At 37.2% G+C, this 20,173-nt stretch overlaps 1 protein-coding gene across 1 annotated transcript in view; it reads left to right on the top strand.

The window, feature by feature from the left end:
- Nucleotides 1-80: 80 nt before the first annotated feature.
- The window catches only part of HUWE1 (HECT, UBA and WWE domain containing E3 ubiquitin protein ligase 1), a gene marked incomplete at its 5' end in the record, with an annotated part of 110,201 nt that continues 90,108 nt past the window's right edge, over nucleotides 81-20,173 (top strand). The window contains 8 exons of the mRNA XM_024758006.1: nucleotides 81-287; nucleotides 1,959-2,111; nucleotides 14,917-14,979; nucleotides 16,815-16,892; nucleotides 17,769-17,816; nucleotides 17,897-17,965; nucleotides 18,424-18,523; nucleotides 19,810-19,910. Of these exons, the coding sequence (XP_024613774.1) occupies nucleotides 81-287; nucleotides 1,959-2,111; nucleotides 14,917-14,979; nucleotides 16,815-16,892; nucleotides 17,769-17,816; nucleotides 17,897-17,965; nucleotides 18,424-18,523; nucleotides 19,810-19,910 (819 nt within the window). The remainder of the gene's footprint in view (nucleotides 288-1,958; nucleotides 2,112-14,916; nucleotides 14,980-16,814; nucleotides 16,893-17,768; nucleotides 17,817-17,896; nucleotides 17,966-18,423; nucleotides 18,524-19,809; nucleotides 19,911-20,173) is intronic.

Here is a 20,173-nt window from a genome sequence, read left to right on the forward strand (position 1 = left end):
CAGGCGGACTCTAAACCACTGCGCCACCAGGGAAGCCCTACCTTATTCTTATATCTTCCTCTTTCTCCTCCCCTCTCCAGTGCGAGTTATATCACTGGGTGGATCTGTTGGACCGCTTTGATGGAATTCTGGCAGACGCTGGACAGACAGTGGAGAATATGTCATGGATGCTCGTGTGTGATAGGCCAGAAAGAGAACAACTGAAGATGCTTCTCTTGGCTGTGTTGAACTTCACAGCCTTGCTCATTGAGTACAGCTTTTCCCGGCATCTGTATAGTTCCATAGAGGTAGGAGAGGTTCAGGCCTATGTGATCTGTTCTTAACTAGAATTGTTCATGTCCAGAATAAGGAAATTGTTCTTTCTTTCTGATGATTCTTTCCTTTTCATTATGGAGTTCTGGGGTTTTCAATGTCAAAGACAATGGTAGGATGTTTCTTGGCTAAAGATACCCTTCATAGGGTTGATGGGAAGGTTCTTTACTGTCACCTTCACCTTTCCTTTTAAGATTTAAGGAATTAATGAGAATGTAATATATGTATTGATGTATTCTTGGGAATTTACAGGAATTGATCTTGGTCCCAGGTTATCAGAGCAGCCCCAAATTACTTTTAAAATATTAGACATAATTTGATTTCCTTGACACATTACTGCACTTATTGCTTTTCTAAGTTTTAGTGTGCTGCTTTTTAATTTCTTCTCCCCTCCCCAAAATGTATATTAATAGCGTGCTATGTATTCTTTTTTTTTTTTTAACATCTTTATTGGGGTATAATTGTTCTACAATGGTGTGTTAGTTTCTGCTTTATAACAAAGTGAATCAGTTATACATATACATACGTTCCCACATCTCTTCCCTCCTGTGTCTCCCTCCCTCCCACCCTCCCTATCCCACCCCTCCAGGCAGTCACAAAGCACCGAGCTGATCTCCCTGCGCTATGCGGCTGCTTCCCACTAGCTATCTACCTTACGTTTGGTAGTGTATATATGTCCATGCCTCTCTCTTGCTTCATGCTATGTATTCTTAAAAAGTAAAGTGGGCACAGGAATTAGTGAACTTTTGAATTGGTCAAAAATCAGTGTAAGAAGAAACTCTCTTCCTTTAGCCTAACTTTAGAGTTTTTATCACTTGATTTAGTGCCCTGTTGTTATGTGTTACTTTTCCTAAGTCTTCATTAAAGGAACAGAATCAGAACAAACAGAAAGTAAATGGCTTAGGAAGAGAAGTGGAATAACTGAATTAAAGACCTAGTGCCTAAAGTTTTAAGTAAGGGATGGCTAAGCAGTCTGTTGAAGATGAAATAGATAAGCTGCAAAAGGAAATCCATAGCCTTCTGTGGATAATCAGCAACCAGAAATACTTTGGTTCATTTCCAGCTAAATTACATACTGATTTTAACACTAACCAAATGTTTCAATATATTGGTGAATTTTGATTGTATTAAAAAGCAAAAATAGTTACTCTTGGGTTATTGTTACATACACTGTATTGTAACAGTCATAGGTGCCACCAGCTGTTGTTATTTTTAGTTTCTATATGAAGAGCCCTGTGTTTTAATTAATTCTAATTTTGTATTTGTTGTAAAGGATACAGAAGGAGCATAAAATTATCTTAGTCTATACTTTTAGTCTAGTTGGAAGCTTAATGTTCTTGAGTTCTGCTATGTATTAGAATATATTACATTTGTCTCTTTTGTAATCTGTTTCTTTCTGTGGAGACACCTATGTAATTTTGAACTGTTCACATTTTTTTAACTTAAATTGGACTTTCTGGCTTGCTGCCAGATTGTAAGCTGCTTGGGTATAAGGTTACATGTTGTAGGTGCTCAAATATTTATAAATTTTTTTTGTATTGTTAAACTTCTTGATAGCTTTATAAATCCATGGCATTTCAAGTTTTCAAGGTCTTGTATGCCTGATACCATGAACTTGCCCCCCCCCCCATTTTTGTCCCCTGTAGCATTTGACAACTTTATTGGCTTCTTCTGATATGCAAGTGGTGCTGGCAGTCCTCAACCTTCTGTACGTATTTAGCAAAAGATCAAATTATATCACACGCCTTGGATCTGACAAGAGAACCCCACTGCTAACCCGGCTGCAGCATTTGGCAGAGGTGAGTCATGGGTGAAGAGTTGGAAGGACACAGAAGTTGGACCCTGTTATTGCTTTTCACAGGTGTTTCTTGCAGTGTCAAAATGAATAGGAATCCGTAAGTTAACTTTACTGGCCTAATTGAGTAGAACTATTGGGGCCCATTTAACTAAGTTACCCCCAAATCCTAGGAAGTATTCTCAATTTTATGAAGTAATTTTGAGGGATTTCATGAATCTCTGCTCACAAAGAGAATCTCTCTTTGTTCAAAAATGGCCACTTCTCTTCTGGAAAGAAAGTTTAGAATCCGATTCTACTTGGAGGGAAATATTAGCTGCAATAAAAGATCTGGATTTTGAGTCCTGGCCTGCCTTATTAGCTCTGATAGCAGTTTTCTCATCTGAGAATTTAGTTATATCTGCCTTAAGAGTATTTTCAGAATAAAATAAAATGTAGGGTTCTTAGTGCTGTGCTCAGTAATTGGTCTGTGGTGGTAATGATTGTTAATTGAAGGCAAAAAAGCTCATGTTAAATTCAGCTTAGTCAAACTTTTGTCCAGTGTTTGTAGAGGCAAACTGATAATGCATACTCAGGTTTGAGAGAGGTAGCCATTGCTAGAAAGCTTTCTTGGAAGAAAGTTGGTAAGGCTAACTTTTTAAAAGCTGAATAATAAATGGTTACCTCACAAGTCATACAACTCAAGTTTCAGGCTATTTTTAGGTGTATGGTTACTTTAAAATCATTTTTGTGTGATTATAAGTGTAACATGTATTGCAAAAATTCTAGGATGTATAGGAAAGTATAAAGAGAATGTTAATCACCTGTTATTCATCCAGATGGAGCCTCCCTTAAAATTTGAGCATATTTTCTTGGATTTGCAAATACAAGATTTTTTTTTTTTTTTTGCGGTACGCAGGCCTCTCACTGTTGTGGCCTCTCCCGTTGCGGAGCACAGGCTCCAGACATGCAGGCTCAGCGGCCATGGCTCACGGGCCTAGCCTCTCCGCAGCATGTGGGATCTTCTCGGACCGGGGCACGAACCCGTGTCCCCTGCATCAGCAGGCGGACTCTCAACCACTGCGCCCACCAGGGAAGCCCCAAGATTATTTTTAACCATTTTCTCATGATAGTTTTTTAGTGACTCAGTTAACCCAGTGATGTGAGCCAGTTGTGACTATGCACAGATATTAGTGAACTGCAAATATAGCAGAAGTTCTCCAGGAAGACTTGAATCAGTTAAAAGCCAGTTTGGTTGATTTTTGTGAGGGTCTGGGACACTGGTTCTCAAACTCGAGCATGCATGAGAAAGAGTCAATTTATTAAAGCATAGATTAGTCTCCCTCCCCTGTCTGCTCATACCCCTTTACCTCAATTCCTGCAACCCCCATTTCTGATTCAGTAGGCCTAGGGCAGAGCCCAGTAATGTGCATTGCTAATAAGTTTCCAGGGGATGTTGAGGCTGCTGGTCCAGAGATCATACTTTGAGAACCATTGGTTTAATCTGTCCTATTGGGCAAAGTTACAAAATCTTACCAGATTCTTATAGTTCCATCTCAAAGGCATCAAGACCTTTTCCCTGATATCTGAATACATACCCATTCTTGAGCAAATCCCATCTAGTGAGATGGTGTCAAATATGACATGGTTGATATAAATGTTATTTATTGGGTGTCTACTTAATTGCCAGGATCATATGGTAACTGTGGAGTAGGTGAGGACGATGAGATTCAGAAGTTATATTATTTTTAGGAAAAGCCCATGGGCTTTTAGCCCCGATAAAGTGTAAAATGTGATAACTGCTGTTTGTAGAGTTGATTAAGCATGGTTTATGTTCCAAACCTGGGTGTCAGCCTGAGACCCAGCTCCTTGAATCCACACCCAACTCTTCCACTTGATAACATTCAAGAAGTATATGGCTAATCCTGTGCTGGATATAGTATAAAACACGTTCTTTTCTTTAAAAAGCTCACATAGTAGTTGAGAGAGTGATATAGGGGCATAATTAAAAGGACAAAGAACTAGTTATTCTTAGTACTAACTAATAAGTACCCTTGAATCTTAAACATTCCATAGGTTTATCTTGTTGGCTGCAAAACAAACATAATAAAAATATGTGCTTAGTATTTAAAAATTTTGGAAATGTACAGAAGAAAATTTATCATAATTATGTGTCTACTCTTCACATTTTGGTACATTTTCTTAGTCTTTATGCATATTTACATAGCTGAATGCACATAGTATATGTAACTTGATATCCTACTTTATTTACTTAACATATTAGCATCAGTGTTTTCCCATATTAACTTTACATAATTTTGTAAGAAATGTTTCTTTGTATTTAATAATGGTAATATCTCAGAAATGTCACAACATCACAGACTTTCATGAATCAAGTTTGGCTTGACATGGTCTTTTAAGGATCCCAGCTTACCACAACTTTCTTATCATAGGCACTTGATTTTTATTAGATTACAAAAGATAGATTTAGTGGTGATAGTAATAGTTGAACTATTCTAAAAAACAATTAGTTGTGACAACAGAAGAAACAAAAGGAAAATAATTGTGAAGATACATAGCCTTTCGAGCTTATTCTGCCTTGCAAATTCAGATCCTTGGTTTGACTTACCTGTCACCCCTATGTGGCATCAAGTATTTATATATCCCTTGTCCTCACAGTTTTCAGCAAATTCCATGTTTCTTCACTGGAAGTCCTGGGAATAGCCAAGAAAATATTGAAAATGAAATGAGGAAGTACTCTTCCTATTGGGTATTAACTTTTTTTATAAAGCTAAAAGTAATTAAAATAGTGTGGTAATAACAATGGAAAATTTCCAGAAATGGATCCAATGTGTAAGAATCACTAAGCTTAATCATTTTTAGCTTTTGATACAAAGTGAGAGATGTGCAACTAACTGTTCCTTTTACTTGAATACTTAGAGCCCCTTGTAAGTTTATTAATTGGCCTAATTTCAGTATTATTGTGTCTCAGGGAACAGAGAGGCCTGAGGAGAGGGAGAGAGATGGTAGAACAGCCAGTCAGTGGAGCAGTCAGAACACATTTTTTTTTCCATTAAATTTGCCATCTTGTATGGGCATGGTTCATGGCACCCCAAAATAATGACAATAGTAATAACAATGATCACTGATCACAGATCATCATAACAAATATAATAATGATGAAAAGGTTTGAAATATTGTAAGAATTACCAAAATGTGATACAGTGACATGAAGTGAGCAAATGCTGTTGGAAAAATGAAAAAACCAGTAGACTTGCTCAGTGCAGGGTTGCCACAAACCTTCAGTTAAAAAAGCAGTATCTGCAAAGCACAGTAAAATAAGGTATGCCCCTGTGCATAGGCTCAATTTTGAGGTAAAGATCAGAGAAATCAAGTAACTTGTTCTGGGCGTTATTGAAGATGAACAGAATAGCTGTCTTAAATCTTTCCCTTTTCACTGGTTCCTCCTATATGTATATTTTAAAAGAACAAGCTTGAGAGAGCAAGAACATACTTTTTTTTTGGTCAGTGTAGCTAAAGGTTTGTCTATTTTTGTTGATATCTTCAAAGAAACAAATTTGGTTTAGCTGATTCTGTTTTTCTATTTTGTTTCATTTATCTCTGCTCCAGTTTTACTATTTCCTTCTTTATGTTTGCTTTGGGTTTAGTTTGCTGCTGTTTTTCTAGTTCCTTAAAGTAGACTGTTAGGTTACTGATTTGAGATCTTTCTTTTTTAAATGTAGGCAATTAACAGCTGTAAATTTTCCTCTAAGCACTGCTTTATCCCATAAATATATCCCATAAGTTTTGATATGAAGTGTTTTCATTTTCATTCATCTTAAGAAATTTTCTAATTTCCCTTTTGATTTCTTCTTTTACCCATTGGTTGTTAACAGTATATTGTTTAATTTCCATGTGTTTGTGAATTTTCCAGATTTCCTTCTGTTACCGATTTCTAATTTCTTTCTGTTGTTGGATATGATACTTTGTATGATTTTATTCTTTTTTAGAAGTTTCTTAAAGTTTGTTTTGTGGCCTAACATATGGTCTATATGGGAGACTGTTTTGTATGTACTTGAGAAGAATGTATATTCTGTTGTGGGGTGGATTGTTCTATATATATGTATATATCTGTTAGGTCTAGTTGATTTAATGTTCAAGTCTTAGTTTTCTTGTTTTTTGTCTAGTTATTAATGTTTTCCCTGTGTATTACAACTGACATCTTCATTAATGAAAAGTTAGTTCAAATTAATACCAACTTAGTTTTAAGAGTAGACAAAAACTTTCCTCCTATATAGCACTTTCCTCCCACTGTATGTTGTTGCCACAAATTACATCTTTATATATTGTGTGCCCATTCAACATAGATGTAGAATTTACTTTTTTATGTAGTTGTCTTTTAAAACACTCAGAAAAAAAGGAGTTACAAACCAAAAATACATTAATAATGCCTTTTATATTTACCTATGAAATTAACTTACTGGTGTTCTGAATTTCTTCATATGGAGTCAGGTTACTGTGGCGTGTCCTTTCATTTCAGCCTGAAGGACTCCCGTTTAGCATTTCTTATAGGCAGGTCTACTAGCAACAAGCTCTTTCAGCTTTTATCTGACAAAGTGTTAATTTCTCCTACATTTATGAAAGATAACTGTGCCAGATATAGAATCTGATTGGCAGTTATTTTCTTTTAGCACTTTGAATATGTCTTCCCACTGCATTCTGGCCTCCATCGTTTCTGATGAAAAATCAGCTGTGAGGATCCCTTGTACATAACAAGTCACATTTCTCCTTCTGCTTTCAAGATTATTCTCTCTATCTTGCCCTTTGACAATTTGATTATAATGTGTCTTTCTGTGGATCTGTGTTGTTTTATCTTGTTGAATTTCATTGAGCTTCTTGGATTTATAGATTCATGTCTTTTGTCAAATTTGATGTTTTGGCCATTATTTCTTTAAATAATCTCTTTGCCCCTTTTTCTGTCTCTTCCCCTTGGACTCCCATTATGTATATGTTGGTATACTTGGTGAAGTCCCACAGATCTCTTAACCTCTGTTTACTTTTTTTTTCCTCTAACTGCTCTTCAGACTGGGTAATCTCAGTTGACCTGTCTTCAGGTTCATTGATTCTTTTTTTTTCCCCACCTTCCAATATTTATTTTCAAATAAATTTGTCAGAATTTTTATAAAAGTGATGCATGTTCAGTGTTGAAAATTAAGAAAATACAAAAAAGTATAAAGAAGAAAATAATAACAATCCTCAACCACCACCATGTAGAAAAAATAACTAACATTGTGTTTCATATGCTGCTTCCCCCCGCCCCCCATGTAACCTATGGTGAGTATTTTCCCACAGCATTAAATATTCTTTGAAAATACCATTTTTAAAGTCTTAGCTTCTAAACCACCCTCCTGGTCCTCCATTGTTGCCCTTCTATGTCTGCTTGACTGGTGCCTCCTCTTTTGCTGCCTCTGAGTGTTAGAGTGGCCCAGGGCTCCACCCCAGGCTCTGTGTCTTATCCAGCTATCAATACATTTTGCCTAGGTGATCTGATCCAATTTCATTGTTTTAAGGACCATTGACTCCAAAAATTGTATATTTTCCTTGAACCTCAAACTTGTATATTTACTGCTTTCTCAAAATCTCTGCTGGATATCAATTGTAATGTGTATAAAATCAAACTTTGACCTCACCTCACATTTCTTTCCCCCAGGCTCAGTCCATTCCAGATAACTGGCACCCTTGCTTTCCTGGACAGTGGCAGGCACACTCTTGCTGCAGGGCCTCTGCACAGCTACATCCCCAGTTGTCTCTATGGCTTGCTCCCTTATCTTCTCTAAGTCTTAAGAGCCACCATCTCAGTGAAATCTTCCCTACCATCCTGTTTTAAAATTAGAACACCTACCATACTCCCTATTACACTTTTCTTCATTTTTTTCTGTAGCACATATTGCCACCTAATGTTATATATATTTAATTAAGTTCATTGATTCATTTTTCTCCCTGCTTACATCTGCTGTTGAACCATTCTAGTGAATTTTTCATTTCTGTTATTGTGCTTTTTCAGCTCCAGAATTTCTATTTGCTTCCTTTTTTATAACCTCTGACTTTTTATTGACATTCTTTGTTTGATGAGACATCATTCTCATGGTTTCCTTTAGTTCTTTTTATATGATTTCATTTAGCTCTTTAAGCATATTTAAAATAGATGATTTAATGTCTTTGCCTACTAAATCCAGTATCTGGACTTGCTCAGGAATGGTTTCTATTAATTAATTTTTTCTGGTTTTATGGGGATATAATTGAATTAAAGCATTGTGTAACTTAAAGGTATACAACATGATGATTTGATACACTTAATATATTGCAAAGTGATTACCACAGTAGAAGTTTGTGCGATTTGACCAACATCTCCACATTTCCCCCAATCCCCAGTCCCTGGCAACCACCATTCTAACCTCTATTTCTGTGTTGAGCTTTTTTAGATTCCATGTATAAATGATACCATACAGTAATTGTCTTTCTCTGTCTGATTTATTCACTTATTAGAATGCCCTCAAGGTCCATGCATGTTGTCACATAAGGGGAGATTTCCTTCTTTCTTGTGGCTGAACAATATTTCATTGTGTGTGTGTGTGTGTGTGTGTGTGTGTGTGTGTGTGTGTATGTGTATGTACAGCACATCTTCTTTATCCATTCATCCATAGACAGACACTTAAGTTGTTTCCATACCTTGGCTAGTGTGAATAACTTTATAGTAAATATGGGAGTGCAGATATCTCTTTGTCCTGATTTCCTTTCTTTTGGATAGATAGCCAGAACTGGGATTGCTGGATCATATAATAGTTCCTTTTTTGAGGCACCTCCATATTGTTTGTCTTCTGTAGTGGCTATACCAATTTATATTCCCACCAACAGCGCACAAGGGTCCCCTTTTCTCCAAATACTCACCAATACTTGTTACCTCTTGTCTTCTTGAAAATGGCCATTCTATCAGGTGTGAAGTGATATATCACTGTGGCTATGATTCGCATTTCCCTGATGTCTAGTGATACTGAGAACCATTTCATGTAACTGTTGGCCATTTGTATATTGTTTTTGGAAAAATGTCTATTCAGTTCCTCTGCCCATTTTAAAATCAGATGGTTGGCTTTTGTTATTGTTATTCAGTTATATCAACATGAGTTCTTTATATTTTGGATAGTAATTTCTTATAAGATATAATGGTTTGCAGATATTTTCTCCTATTTTGCAGGTCGTCTTTTCATTTTGTTGATTGTTTCTTTTGCTGTGCAGAAGTGTTTTAGTTTGATGCAGTTTGCCTTTGTTGCTTTTGGTGTCATGTCCAAAGGATTGTCACCAAGACCAATGTTGGGGTGCTTTTACCCTGTGTTTTCTTTTAGGAGCTTTATGGTTTCAGGTCTTATGTTGAAGTCTTTACTTTAGGTTAATTTTTTTCTTTTTTTTTGCGGTACACGGTCCTCTCACTGCCGTGGCCTCTCCTGTTGAGGAGCACAGGCTCCAGACGTGCAGGCTCAGCGGCCATGGCTCACGGGCCTAGCCGCTCTGCAGCATGTGGGATCTTCCCGGACCAGGGCACGAAACCGTGTCCCCTGCATCGGCAGGCGGACTCTCAACCACTGCTCCACCAGGGAAGCCCCAAATTTAGGTTAATTTTTTGAATGGTATAAGATAGGGGGTCAAATTTCATTTTTCTGTGTGTTATCCAGAAAACTGGTTATCCAGTTTTCCCAGCACCATTTATTGAAGAGAGTATATTTTCCCCATTAATTATTGTTTCCCTTTCAAATATTAGTTGACTATGTGAAGATTTACTTCTGGGCTCTTGATTATGTTCTGTTGGTCTGTGTGTGTTTTTAATATGCTAATACCATACTGTTTTGATTACTATAGCTTTGTAATGATGTTTGAAATCAGGAAGTATGATACCTGTAGCTTTGTTCTTTCTCAGGATTGCTTTAGTTATTTGGGGTCTTCTTGGTTCCATATAAATTTAAGGATTGTTTTTCCTATTTCTGGGGAAAATGTCATTGAAATTTTGATAGTAATTAAAATCTGTAGATTGCTTTTGGTACTGTGGACATTTTGACAGTATTAATTCTTCCAATCCATGAACATAGGATGTTTGTGTCTTCTTTAATGCCTTTCATTAGTGTTTTATAGTTTTCAGTGTACAGATTTTTACCTCCTTGGTAAAATTTATTTCTAAGTATTTTACTGTTTTTTATGCTATTGCAAATCGGAATGTTTTATTTCTTTTTCAGATAGTGTATGGAGATGTGACTGATTTCTGTATGTTGATTTTGTATCCTGCAACTTTACTGAATTTAATTCTAACAGTTTTTTGGTGGAGCCTTGAGGGTTTTCTATATATAAGATCATATCATTTGCAAATGGAAATAGTTTTACTTCTTCCTTTCTGAATTGTATGCCTTTTATTTCTTTTTCTTGCCTAATTGGCTCTGGCTAGTATTTCCAATACTGTGTTGAATAGGAGTGGTTAGAGTGGGCACCCTTGTCTTGTTCCTGATCTTAGAGGGAAAGGGTTCACCCTTTCATCCTTGAGTATGCTGTTAGCTGTGGGCTTGTCATATGTGGCCTTTATCATGTTGAGGTATGTTCCTTCTATACCCCATTTTTGAGTTTTTATTATGAAAGGATGTTGAATTTTGTCATTGCTTTTTCTGCAACTTTTGAGATGATCATGTGATTTTTGTCTTTCATTCTCTTAATGTGGTATCACACTTATTGATTTGCATGTGTTGAAACATCTTTGCATCCCAGGGATAAATCCCACTTAAATCGTGGTGTATGTTCCTTTTAATATGCTGTTGAACTTGGTTTGCTGGTAGTTTGCTGGGGCCTTTTTCAAGTTTGTTCATCAGGGATACTGGCCTGTAGTTTTCTGTTCTTGTAGTGTCCTTATCTGGCTTTGTTATCAGGGTAATTTTGGCCAAACAATGGTAACTTTTCAAGCAATGAGTTTGGAAGTGTTCCTTCCTCTTCAATTTTTTGGTAAAAGTTTGAGAAGGATTGGTTATTCTTTAAATGTTTGGAGAAATTCACCAAGGAAACCATTTGGTCCTGGAATTTTCTTTTTGGGGTATTTTTTGATTACTGATTCAGTCTGCTTACTCATTATTGGTATATTCATATTTTCTATTTCTCCATGATTTTGTTTTGTTAGATTATATATTTCTAGGAATTTATCCAATTCTTCTAGGTTATCCAATTTGTTGACAGTTTGTTCATAGTAGTCTCTTGATGATCCTTTGTATCTGGTATCAGTTATAATGTCTCTTCTTTTGTTTCTCATTTTATTTATTTGAGTCTTCAGCCTTTTTTTCTCAGTGTAGCTAAAGTTTTGTCTATTTTGTTGAGTAGGTTTTTTTAAAAGAGCTCTTATTTTCATCTTTTCTGTGTTTTTTCTAGTCATTTATTTCTGTTCTGATCTTTGTTATTTCCTTTCTTCTGCTAACTTTAGGCTTAGTTTATTCTTTTTCAAGTTTCAAGTTGAGGTATAAAATTAGGTTTATTTGAGATCTTGTTTCTTAATGTAGGCATTTATTCCTATAAACTTCCCTCTTAGAACTGCTTTTAGTGCATCTCATTCGTTTTCATGTGTTTTGTTTTCATTTTCATTTTCATTTGTCTCAAGATGTTTTTAATTTGCCTTTTGATTTCTTTTGACCCATTGGTTGTTCAGTAGTGTATTGTTTAATTTCCACATCTTTGTGAATTTTTCCAGTTTTCTTCCTGTTACTGATTTCCAGTTTCATACTATTGGGGTCCAGAAAGATACTTGGTATGATTTCTATCTTAAATTTGCTAAGACTTGTCTTGTGACCTATCATATAATCTATGTAGGAAATGTTCCATGTGGGTTTGAGAAGAGTGTGTATTCTGCTGTTAAATAAAATGTTATACATATGCCTACTAGGTCCATTGGTCTAAAGTATAGTTCAAATCCAATGTTTCCTTCTTGATTTTTCTCTCAGTACAATCTAGCCATTGTTGAAAGTGAGATGTTGACATCTCCTACTATTATTATATTCTCTGTTTCTCCCTTCATATCTATTAGTATTTGCTTAATACATTTAGATGCTCCAACATTATGTCCATATAATTTACAATTGTTATATCCTCTTTGAATTGACCCCTTGATCATTCTATAATGACCTTAATTGTCTTCCATTACAGGTTATGAGTTAAAGCCTGTTTTTTCTGATATAAGTAGCTATCCCTGCTCTTTTGGTTTCCACTTGTGTAAAATATCTTTTTCCATCCCTTTACTTTGAGCCTATGTGTGTCCTTAAAGCCGAGGTGAGTCTTGTAGGTAGCATATAGTTGGGTCTTGTTTTTTTTTCCATCCAGCTACTCTATGCCTTTTGATTGGAAAATCAGTCCATCTACATTTGGAGTAATTATTGATAGGCAGGGACTTAGTAATGCCATCTTACTAGTTCTTTTTTTGTTGTTTTGTATTTCCCTTTCTTCTCTTGCTGCCTTTCTTTGTGAATGATGGTTTTTCATAGTAGTATGCTTTCATCCCCTACTGTTCGTCTTTTGTTGTTTTGTACTTCCCTTGTCCCTTTCTTCTCTTGCTGCCTTTCTTTGTGAATGATGTTTTTCATAGTAGTATGCTTTCATCCCCTACCGTTCGTCTTTTGTGTATCTAATCTAGGTTTTTGCTTTGTGGTTACCATGAACCTTACATAAAACATAGATATAATAGTTTTGGGACTTCCCCTGGTAGTGCAGTGGTTAAGAATCCACCTGCCAATGCAGGGGACACGGGTTCGACCCCTGGTCCAGGAAGATCCCAAATGCCGCAGAGCAACTAAGCCCGTGTGCCACAACTACTGAGCCTGCACTCTAGAGCCTGCAAGCCACAACTACTGAGCCCATGTGCCACAACTACTGAAGCCCACGTGCCTAGAGCCCATGCTCCTCAACAAGAGAAGCCACCACAGTGAGAAGCCCACGCACCGCAACGAAGAGTAGCCCCCACTCACTGCAACTAGAGAAAGCCCGAGTGCAGCAGCAAAGACCCAATGCAGCCAAAAATAAATTAATTAATTAAATAAATTTATTTTTTAGAAAAAGATATAATCGTTTTATTTTAACACTGATAACAACTTAACTTTGCATCTGAAAAACTTTACTCTTTTATTCCCATTCCATTTTATGTTTTTGATGTCACAGTTTACCTCTTTTTATATTGTGTATTCATTAACATTATTTTAGCTCTTATTTTTTTTTAAAATTTTGTCCTTTAACCTTTATCATCCATGGATGATTGTTTAAGACAGTGTTCTCCTCGGGCTCTCAAACAGCTGCTGAGAGTGGCTACAGCTGGTTCACAGGCCACTACAGGGTCCACAGCTGGGACTGAGGTCTGTATGCCTCCTCCCAGGTCCCTTTGCATATGAGGCTGGTTTCCACAGCTCCCATAAAGGCACTTTTCTCCATGAATGGATGCCAAATTATTGCAGGGGTGGGGGGGTGCAGTGAGAGACATCTTATTTGGCCATCTTGCTGGCATCACTCCCTATGTTGCTATAATGGGCATTTTGGATATTATATGTGGCAACTCTGGAAATCAGATTCTCACCCCTCCCCAGGGTTTGTTGTTATGATTTGTCGTTGTTTGTTTAGACTTTTCTGAACTGACTTTGTAATTCTTTGTTTTGTGTGGTCATTGAAGTCTCTATTAGCTTAGTGGTCAGCTAGTGATTTGCTTTAAACTCCTGGAACCGAAATATCTCCGTCTTTGCTGGTGGGGTCTGTGTGTATGTTGGTATCTTCAACGTGAATACTCACTGTCTTCAGTACTCAGCCAGGAAGTTTACAACTCTGACTTAGCCTTCACTTCTAGCTTGCATAGAGCCTGATGTCAGCCAGAGATGTGGGAACTTAGTGCTTTCTCAGGTCTTTTCTGAGAATGTGCCCAACCTTGGGCATACATGTGGCCTTCTAGATTCCCAGGAGTGTGTGGAAAGGGCTTTTCAAAGCCCTTATTCCCCAAAGCATTGCACGGCCCAGCCTTTCTTCCCAAGCTTTTCAGTTTGTCTGTTATTTACCCCAATTGTATGCCTCTCCCAGGGGACTAATGCACTTACTCTTGAATGTTTTCAACAAGTGCCCACCCCACCCCTGGGAGAGTTCAGAATTAGGTAAAAATGATGGATATCTCAAACGCTGTTGAAAATGCAGGCTAGTTTTTAAGCAAGATTGTATGGCTGAGGTTTTGGATTTGGAAGTCAATAATAGTGTACAGTTGAGCCATTCTCCCCTATTACCTTAAGGGCTAGTACTTGTTGATGAGTTTTTTAGACTTTGTGGTGGCAGAGTACAGTAGTAGTAAGCAATGCAGAATCTTCTACTTTCCACTTTGGCTCATGTCAAAAAGTAAGAAACAGGAGAGCATGTAATTCCACCCTATGTGAGAGGTGAGCAGGCTGAGCATGGAAAGCACAGTACAGTACTGAAGACCCAATGGATCAAGACTGACCTTTCAGCAAGCCTGACTGCAGGCATATAAAATACATTTGCTTGCAGGAGCTGTTCATGTTCTCAGTAGCATCCTCACAGAATAATGAAATTGATCTCATTGGAGAAATCACCTTTAGGCAGACCATCTTGCCTTGAGTCTTACTGAAGTTCTTGCTTCTCTTTGCTCCCTCTTTTTGTTTGACTTTAACATTGGATGTCTTCTCAACACTGTTCCAGGCAGCCACATACTCATAAATATTTTATACACAAAGCTACCGTAGGCAGTGTTTTAACACTGTCTTTTCTCTTTTTCCAAGAGCTGGGGTGGAAAGGAGAATGGCTTTGGACTTGCAGAATGTTGCAGAGACTTGCATATGATGGTAAGTGACTCTTTGGGATATGGGTGTCTTTTGACAGAGCTGTGCGTGATCTCTTTTTGAGCCTTACTTTACAATGAATATATGGTATTTAAAGTTGCCACTTCACATCAGGACTTTTGAGGAACCTGAGATCAATTGAGATATAGCATAGCTTTTCTAGAAATGCTTGGGCTCTCAATGTACTGGTGGTAAATGAAGAATCTCAGAAACAAAGTATATGATCATACCCATCTCTTGAGTAAGAAACTGCGTTTGGTGAGTCAGTTTGAAAGTGATGAAAAATCCCAGAAAGTACACTTCCTTGTACTTTTTCACTGGAACTATCAGAACTTTGGGCAGTCTGGCATGATTTAAGAATGGCTGCTTGGAGAACAGTTCTGCCATTTTGGTTATTGAGAACTTGTAGTGTTCTGTGTGTTTTCCATGTTTACCCCTCATGCCTGTCCTGCTCATACCTTTAACCCATGTTTAGACTATGAACTCAGGCCATCCTCCCCTCTGCTTTGATACGTTGCTGTAGAGCCACAAAGCACAACTGGATTATTATGATACAATTCCATGCCAAGAAGCAGCTGTATTTTCCAACAGATGTACTGCTTCTTTTATCAATTTGTCATGTATAGGACAAATGGCTGCAGTGAAATTTAGTATATTCATCTTAACAAGCCTTTTTACCCCTAGGAGAATGGTTCTTTTTCTGGTCACAGAAAACTACAAATAGAACAATTACTTTCCCACCTTAGCTGGTATACTTTCTTTAGTGTACATTATATGAGTGGATATTGGGTAATATGAGAGGTGAATGTCTGTTTTAATAATCAAAGCTATATAAATCTTAAAGGGTATTCAGTTTGGAATTCTAATTCTGAGAAAATTATTTTTCACCTTAAAGTTTAGTTGATTAATTCTGAGACTCCTTATGTATATCAAGCTTGTTCTTGGCCACTTGAGCAAAACAGTATGATATACTCTACTAGGCTTGCATGATGTCTGTTACCCATCTTGGTCTCAGCCTATATTAAGAAATCATGCATTCTTTTATTTATTGATATTTGGCATGTCATAGGACTTTGAAAACTTTGTGTACTTTGAAAGGAAGTAATACATATACATGTTAAAAAATTCTAAGAGTATAAAGGGGTATACAATAATTCTCCATAGCCAGAGGCAACCACTGCTACCGGTTTCTTTCAAAGATACGCTTTAGTGGGCATGCTCTTGCAGTCTTACTTTGTTTTTCATGTTGCTTTCTAGAGTTAAATAGGATTTGTTGTCAGGGTCTGGTTTATATTGACTTGGTATCTACCTGTGCAGAAAAGCGGTTGGATATCATGAGAAATGATGTAGGATGGTATGGAAAGGAGTATTTAAAGAATTATGAAGGTAGGCCCATGAGGCATAGTTTGAATAAAATATTTCAAAAGGTGATTATATTCATTGAGATTTCCATAAGAGTGTTCTCATTCTCGAACTGGTACCTAGACCCTTGTATTTATCCTTCATCCTTGGATTCTTATTAATTATTGGGGGCAGACTTGCCTCTCTTTTTCCTCTTGAGAATAGCTGCAGTCAAAATTGATCTCTTGAAAGAAAGAACAACTGATAACTTGAGTTATCAAGTAAGGAATATGAAAGCTTTTAGAGCTCTGGGCTCCACCCTCCTGATTCTGTGTTGTTACAAGACATCTGAACTCTGCTAAAACAAGGAGTGAAGGCACTGTAGCTGCTGACGACACTGCTCATTCTGCTGTCACACTGAGTTGGACAAGTGGCTAAGTCCGAGGGAAGATTTAAGAGAAGATGGTATCTCATTCTTTCATGTGCTTTATACACAGAAATACCCACCCAGTGCAACTACACTACACTTTGAATTCTATGCAGACCCTGGGGCCGAGGTCAAAATCGAGAGAAGGGTGAGTCTCATTCACACTTGTTCTAATAAAGTCAGTAATCCGTAGCTGGGGTCAACTTTTCTAGGACTCCTCAGTAAAAAGAGGGAATGATGTTGAGCTACGTTGCTGCCCTTCCAAGCTAAATAAATCCAGCAGCTTCTCAGGAATAAGTGTTCATTGTTTGCCCAGCTCTGATAGGTTTGAATCTTACTTATGTTGGAACTGCCAAAAGACAGGACTCTGTTTATGTGGCACTGTTAGGACTGGTGTATTTTTCTCAGTCTCAGTTGAGAATTCCACTGTTTAGTATAATAGTCTAGGTAGTGATCGGCTGAACTTTGTCTACTTAAGCCAGCCTGCAAGAAGTCTATGTATTGCTTACAAGGTCCTGCTTCAATTATCTGGACATTGCATATTCTTTGAGGAGATAGCAAAATTCACTTTGGTTTAGAAGTGGTCTAGTGAACAAGATCTTTCTTTTCTCCTTTCTACTTAAAATATAATAATAAATAATCTTTCTAGATTATTGGTGCCTTGAGAACAGCTCTAATGCATATTTAGAAAGAAACCATTTACATGGATTCACTCTACTGTGAATACAGAGGCTGTAGGTATTAAGTCAATACAGGTTAAAAAGGGATAAGGAAGAACATGAAATGTATCTGGCTATGTGCATTATATATTTAATCTACTGGTTTCAAAGAAGCTTTGCTGAAAATATATAACATGAACATTTGGGGGGATTCTAAAGAATATTTTGATTTTTGAGAGCATTCAGTTGAGGCTTCAACCTAGGGGGTGACATCTTGTTTTTCAGATAGCTCTTGCAGTCCTATGGCAGGGGGAAGCTAAGGTATACAGTGACTCCTAACAACTCTCCTATCTTTTTAATTTCAGACATCTAGTAACACACTACATTATATTCACATAGAGCAACTTGACAAGGTAAGAGGAATCTTGGACTATGGGTTAGTTCTTAACATTTGGTTCACTTTTTGTTCCTAACAGTTTTTTTTCTAATGTAGATTTCAGAAAGCCCTTCTGAAATCATGGAATCTCTTACCAAAATGTACAGCATTCCTAAGGATAAGCAGGTATGATATGTCTTAAAAATATCTAAAGGGTGTGGTTGTTATCCATATAGATCAGTGATATGTGCTGGGGCTGGGATATAGCATAGCAGAAAGAATGGAGTCAGACAGTGGGCAAATTAGCCTCCGTGGGCCTTAGTTTCCTCATCTTTTATGAGGCCAACACTTAAACTGACTTCCTAGGTCCTGGTGAGACTTTGAGGAAAACAGAAGCAGCCTTATTCACCATGAATATCTAATAAGTGGTGGTAGCTCAACACTTTGGATACCAAAGAAGAAAACGTTTAGTTGTGTTATTTTTTTCTGCTCATTGTAATGGTGATCAAATATTTGATTTGATTAATAACAATCAGAACTCTTGCCAAATGTCAAGTAGCCCAGTGAGTAAGATTTAGCCCTTCCTCAGAAAGTATAGTCACCTTTTCCATTGGTTTCCTAATTTAGGTCTTATGTCTCTACAGATGCTGTTATTTACACACATACGGCTGGCCCATGGCTTTTCTAATCACAGGAAGCGATTGCAAGCTGTTCAGGCCAGGCTGCATGCAATATCTATATTAGGTAAGAGAATAACACCCTATAATTAACAGGCCCTGGTTAGGCAGTTTAGACTTGATTTCCTTTGAACTTCATCTGTCTTTGTTGCTATGGGGCTTATTGTAGTTACCTAGGTGGCAAGTTAAATTGTAAAATTGCCAGCATTCCTAGTGTTCACTGTATTCATCATCCTTGGGCTCCTTAATGTTGGATCAGAAAGAGGATATGATTGACATATATCACATAGGTTTAGTCTTTATTTGGGTGGGGGGTTTTTGTTTTGTTTTTCTTAATGAGTGTTCAGATAGTCGTCTTCCTCTGGGCCCTATTTTTCCTCTTGCCATTTCATCTTCCTCTTCTTTGGGAGTATAATTTTGAAATTCATTAAATAGTACTGTGCATTTTACTTTTAACTGTAGGGTAGTATAGTGGAAAGCACACTGGTTTTGAAATCAGTCCTGGGCTTTCGCCCTGACTGCAGTTTATTAGGCACCTGTTTATCCTTTTGGCCTCAGTTTCCTCATTTAATAAGTATTTTATAAGCTGATCTGAGGATTAAATGAAAACCTGTAAAGTACGTAGCACAGGCCAGGCACATAGGTATAAAATGGTAGCTCCTGTTAATATTACCATCCTTCATTATGTAATTACTTGTTTTTCTACTCTTTAAAGCTATGAGTTCCTTGAAATGAAATTCCTACTATTCTATTTGTATTCATACCTAGCATAACATACCTAGCATAACTTCTGGTATGTTAGTGGGTACCCAGGAAATGTTTGTTGAAAACTGAATGTGCTCAGATCCCATTAGTTTGCACTTCAGGAGACTGTTCAGTATTACCTTTGTGTGGGATTTATTGGAAGTAGATTACATGCATTCTCTCAAGTTTTACTACAGTGTCATACAAGTTTCTGATTTAGTCTGCAATAGTCCATAAATTCTGTTCTTTACAGTTTGTATAAGTGTTTCCAGTGTAAAACAGAAACACATGAAGAGACTAAAATGGAAGTCCAGGGTGTAATAGAGTTATCAAGTAGTGATGTTATAAAATATTAATTCTTCATTCTCTTTTGATTCCTGAAAATCTTTGCCCAAGACAATATCATTAATCGGAGAATCTGTCAGTTTGGTGGGTATTTAGAGCTTATCACTGTGTTTGATCCAGTCCTCTAGAATTCAGTGATTCTGCCCTCCATTGCTGGTGGGAAGGGAATCCTTCCCCAGAACCAGTAGGTGCCAAAAGGTTTGTCATTGGGCAGTGGCTTGACCACTGCCTTCTTGCCTAAAGTGTTTATTTCTCCTTTTGCAGTGTATTCCAATGCCTTGCAGGAGTCCGCAAACAGTATCTTGTATAATGGGTTGATAGAAGAGTTGGTAGATGTCCTTCAGATAACAGATAAGCAGCTTATGGTAAGTATTTATTAATATTTTCCTGTGTATATCAGGCTCATATGTATTTATCTGATTTTTGGTTTTTCCCAGAGGTTAAAATGAACCCCAAGAGGGAAGCTTAGCCCTTTCCTCTTTGGATATTTTGCTGCAAATTTAACAAACGCAGGATTTTCAATGTTATTCTCAACAGACCTCCATCTATTCCAAGCAATTACCAGTAGAATAACTTAAATTTTAGAGTGGGTATTAGCAACTTGGTTCAGTCATCTACTTCTTATTTA

This window comes from Neophocaena asiaeorientalis, unplaced genomic scaffold (assembly GCF_003031525.2).
Source record: "Neophocaena asiaeorientalis asiaeorientalis breed wild unplaced genomic scaffold, Neophocaena_asiaeorientalis_V1.1 scaffold685, whole genome shotgun sequence".
Classification (NCBI taxonomy): domain Eukaryota; kingdom Metazoa; phylum Chordata; class Mammalia; order Artiodactyla; family Phocoenidae; genus Neophocaena; species Neophocaena asiaeorientalis.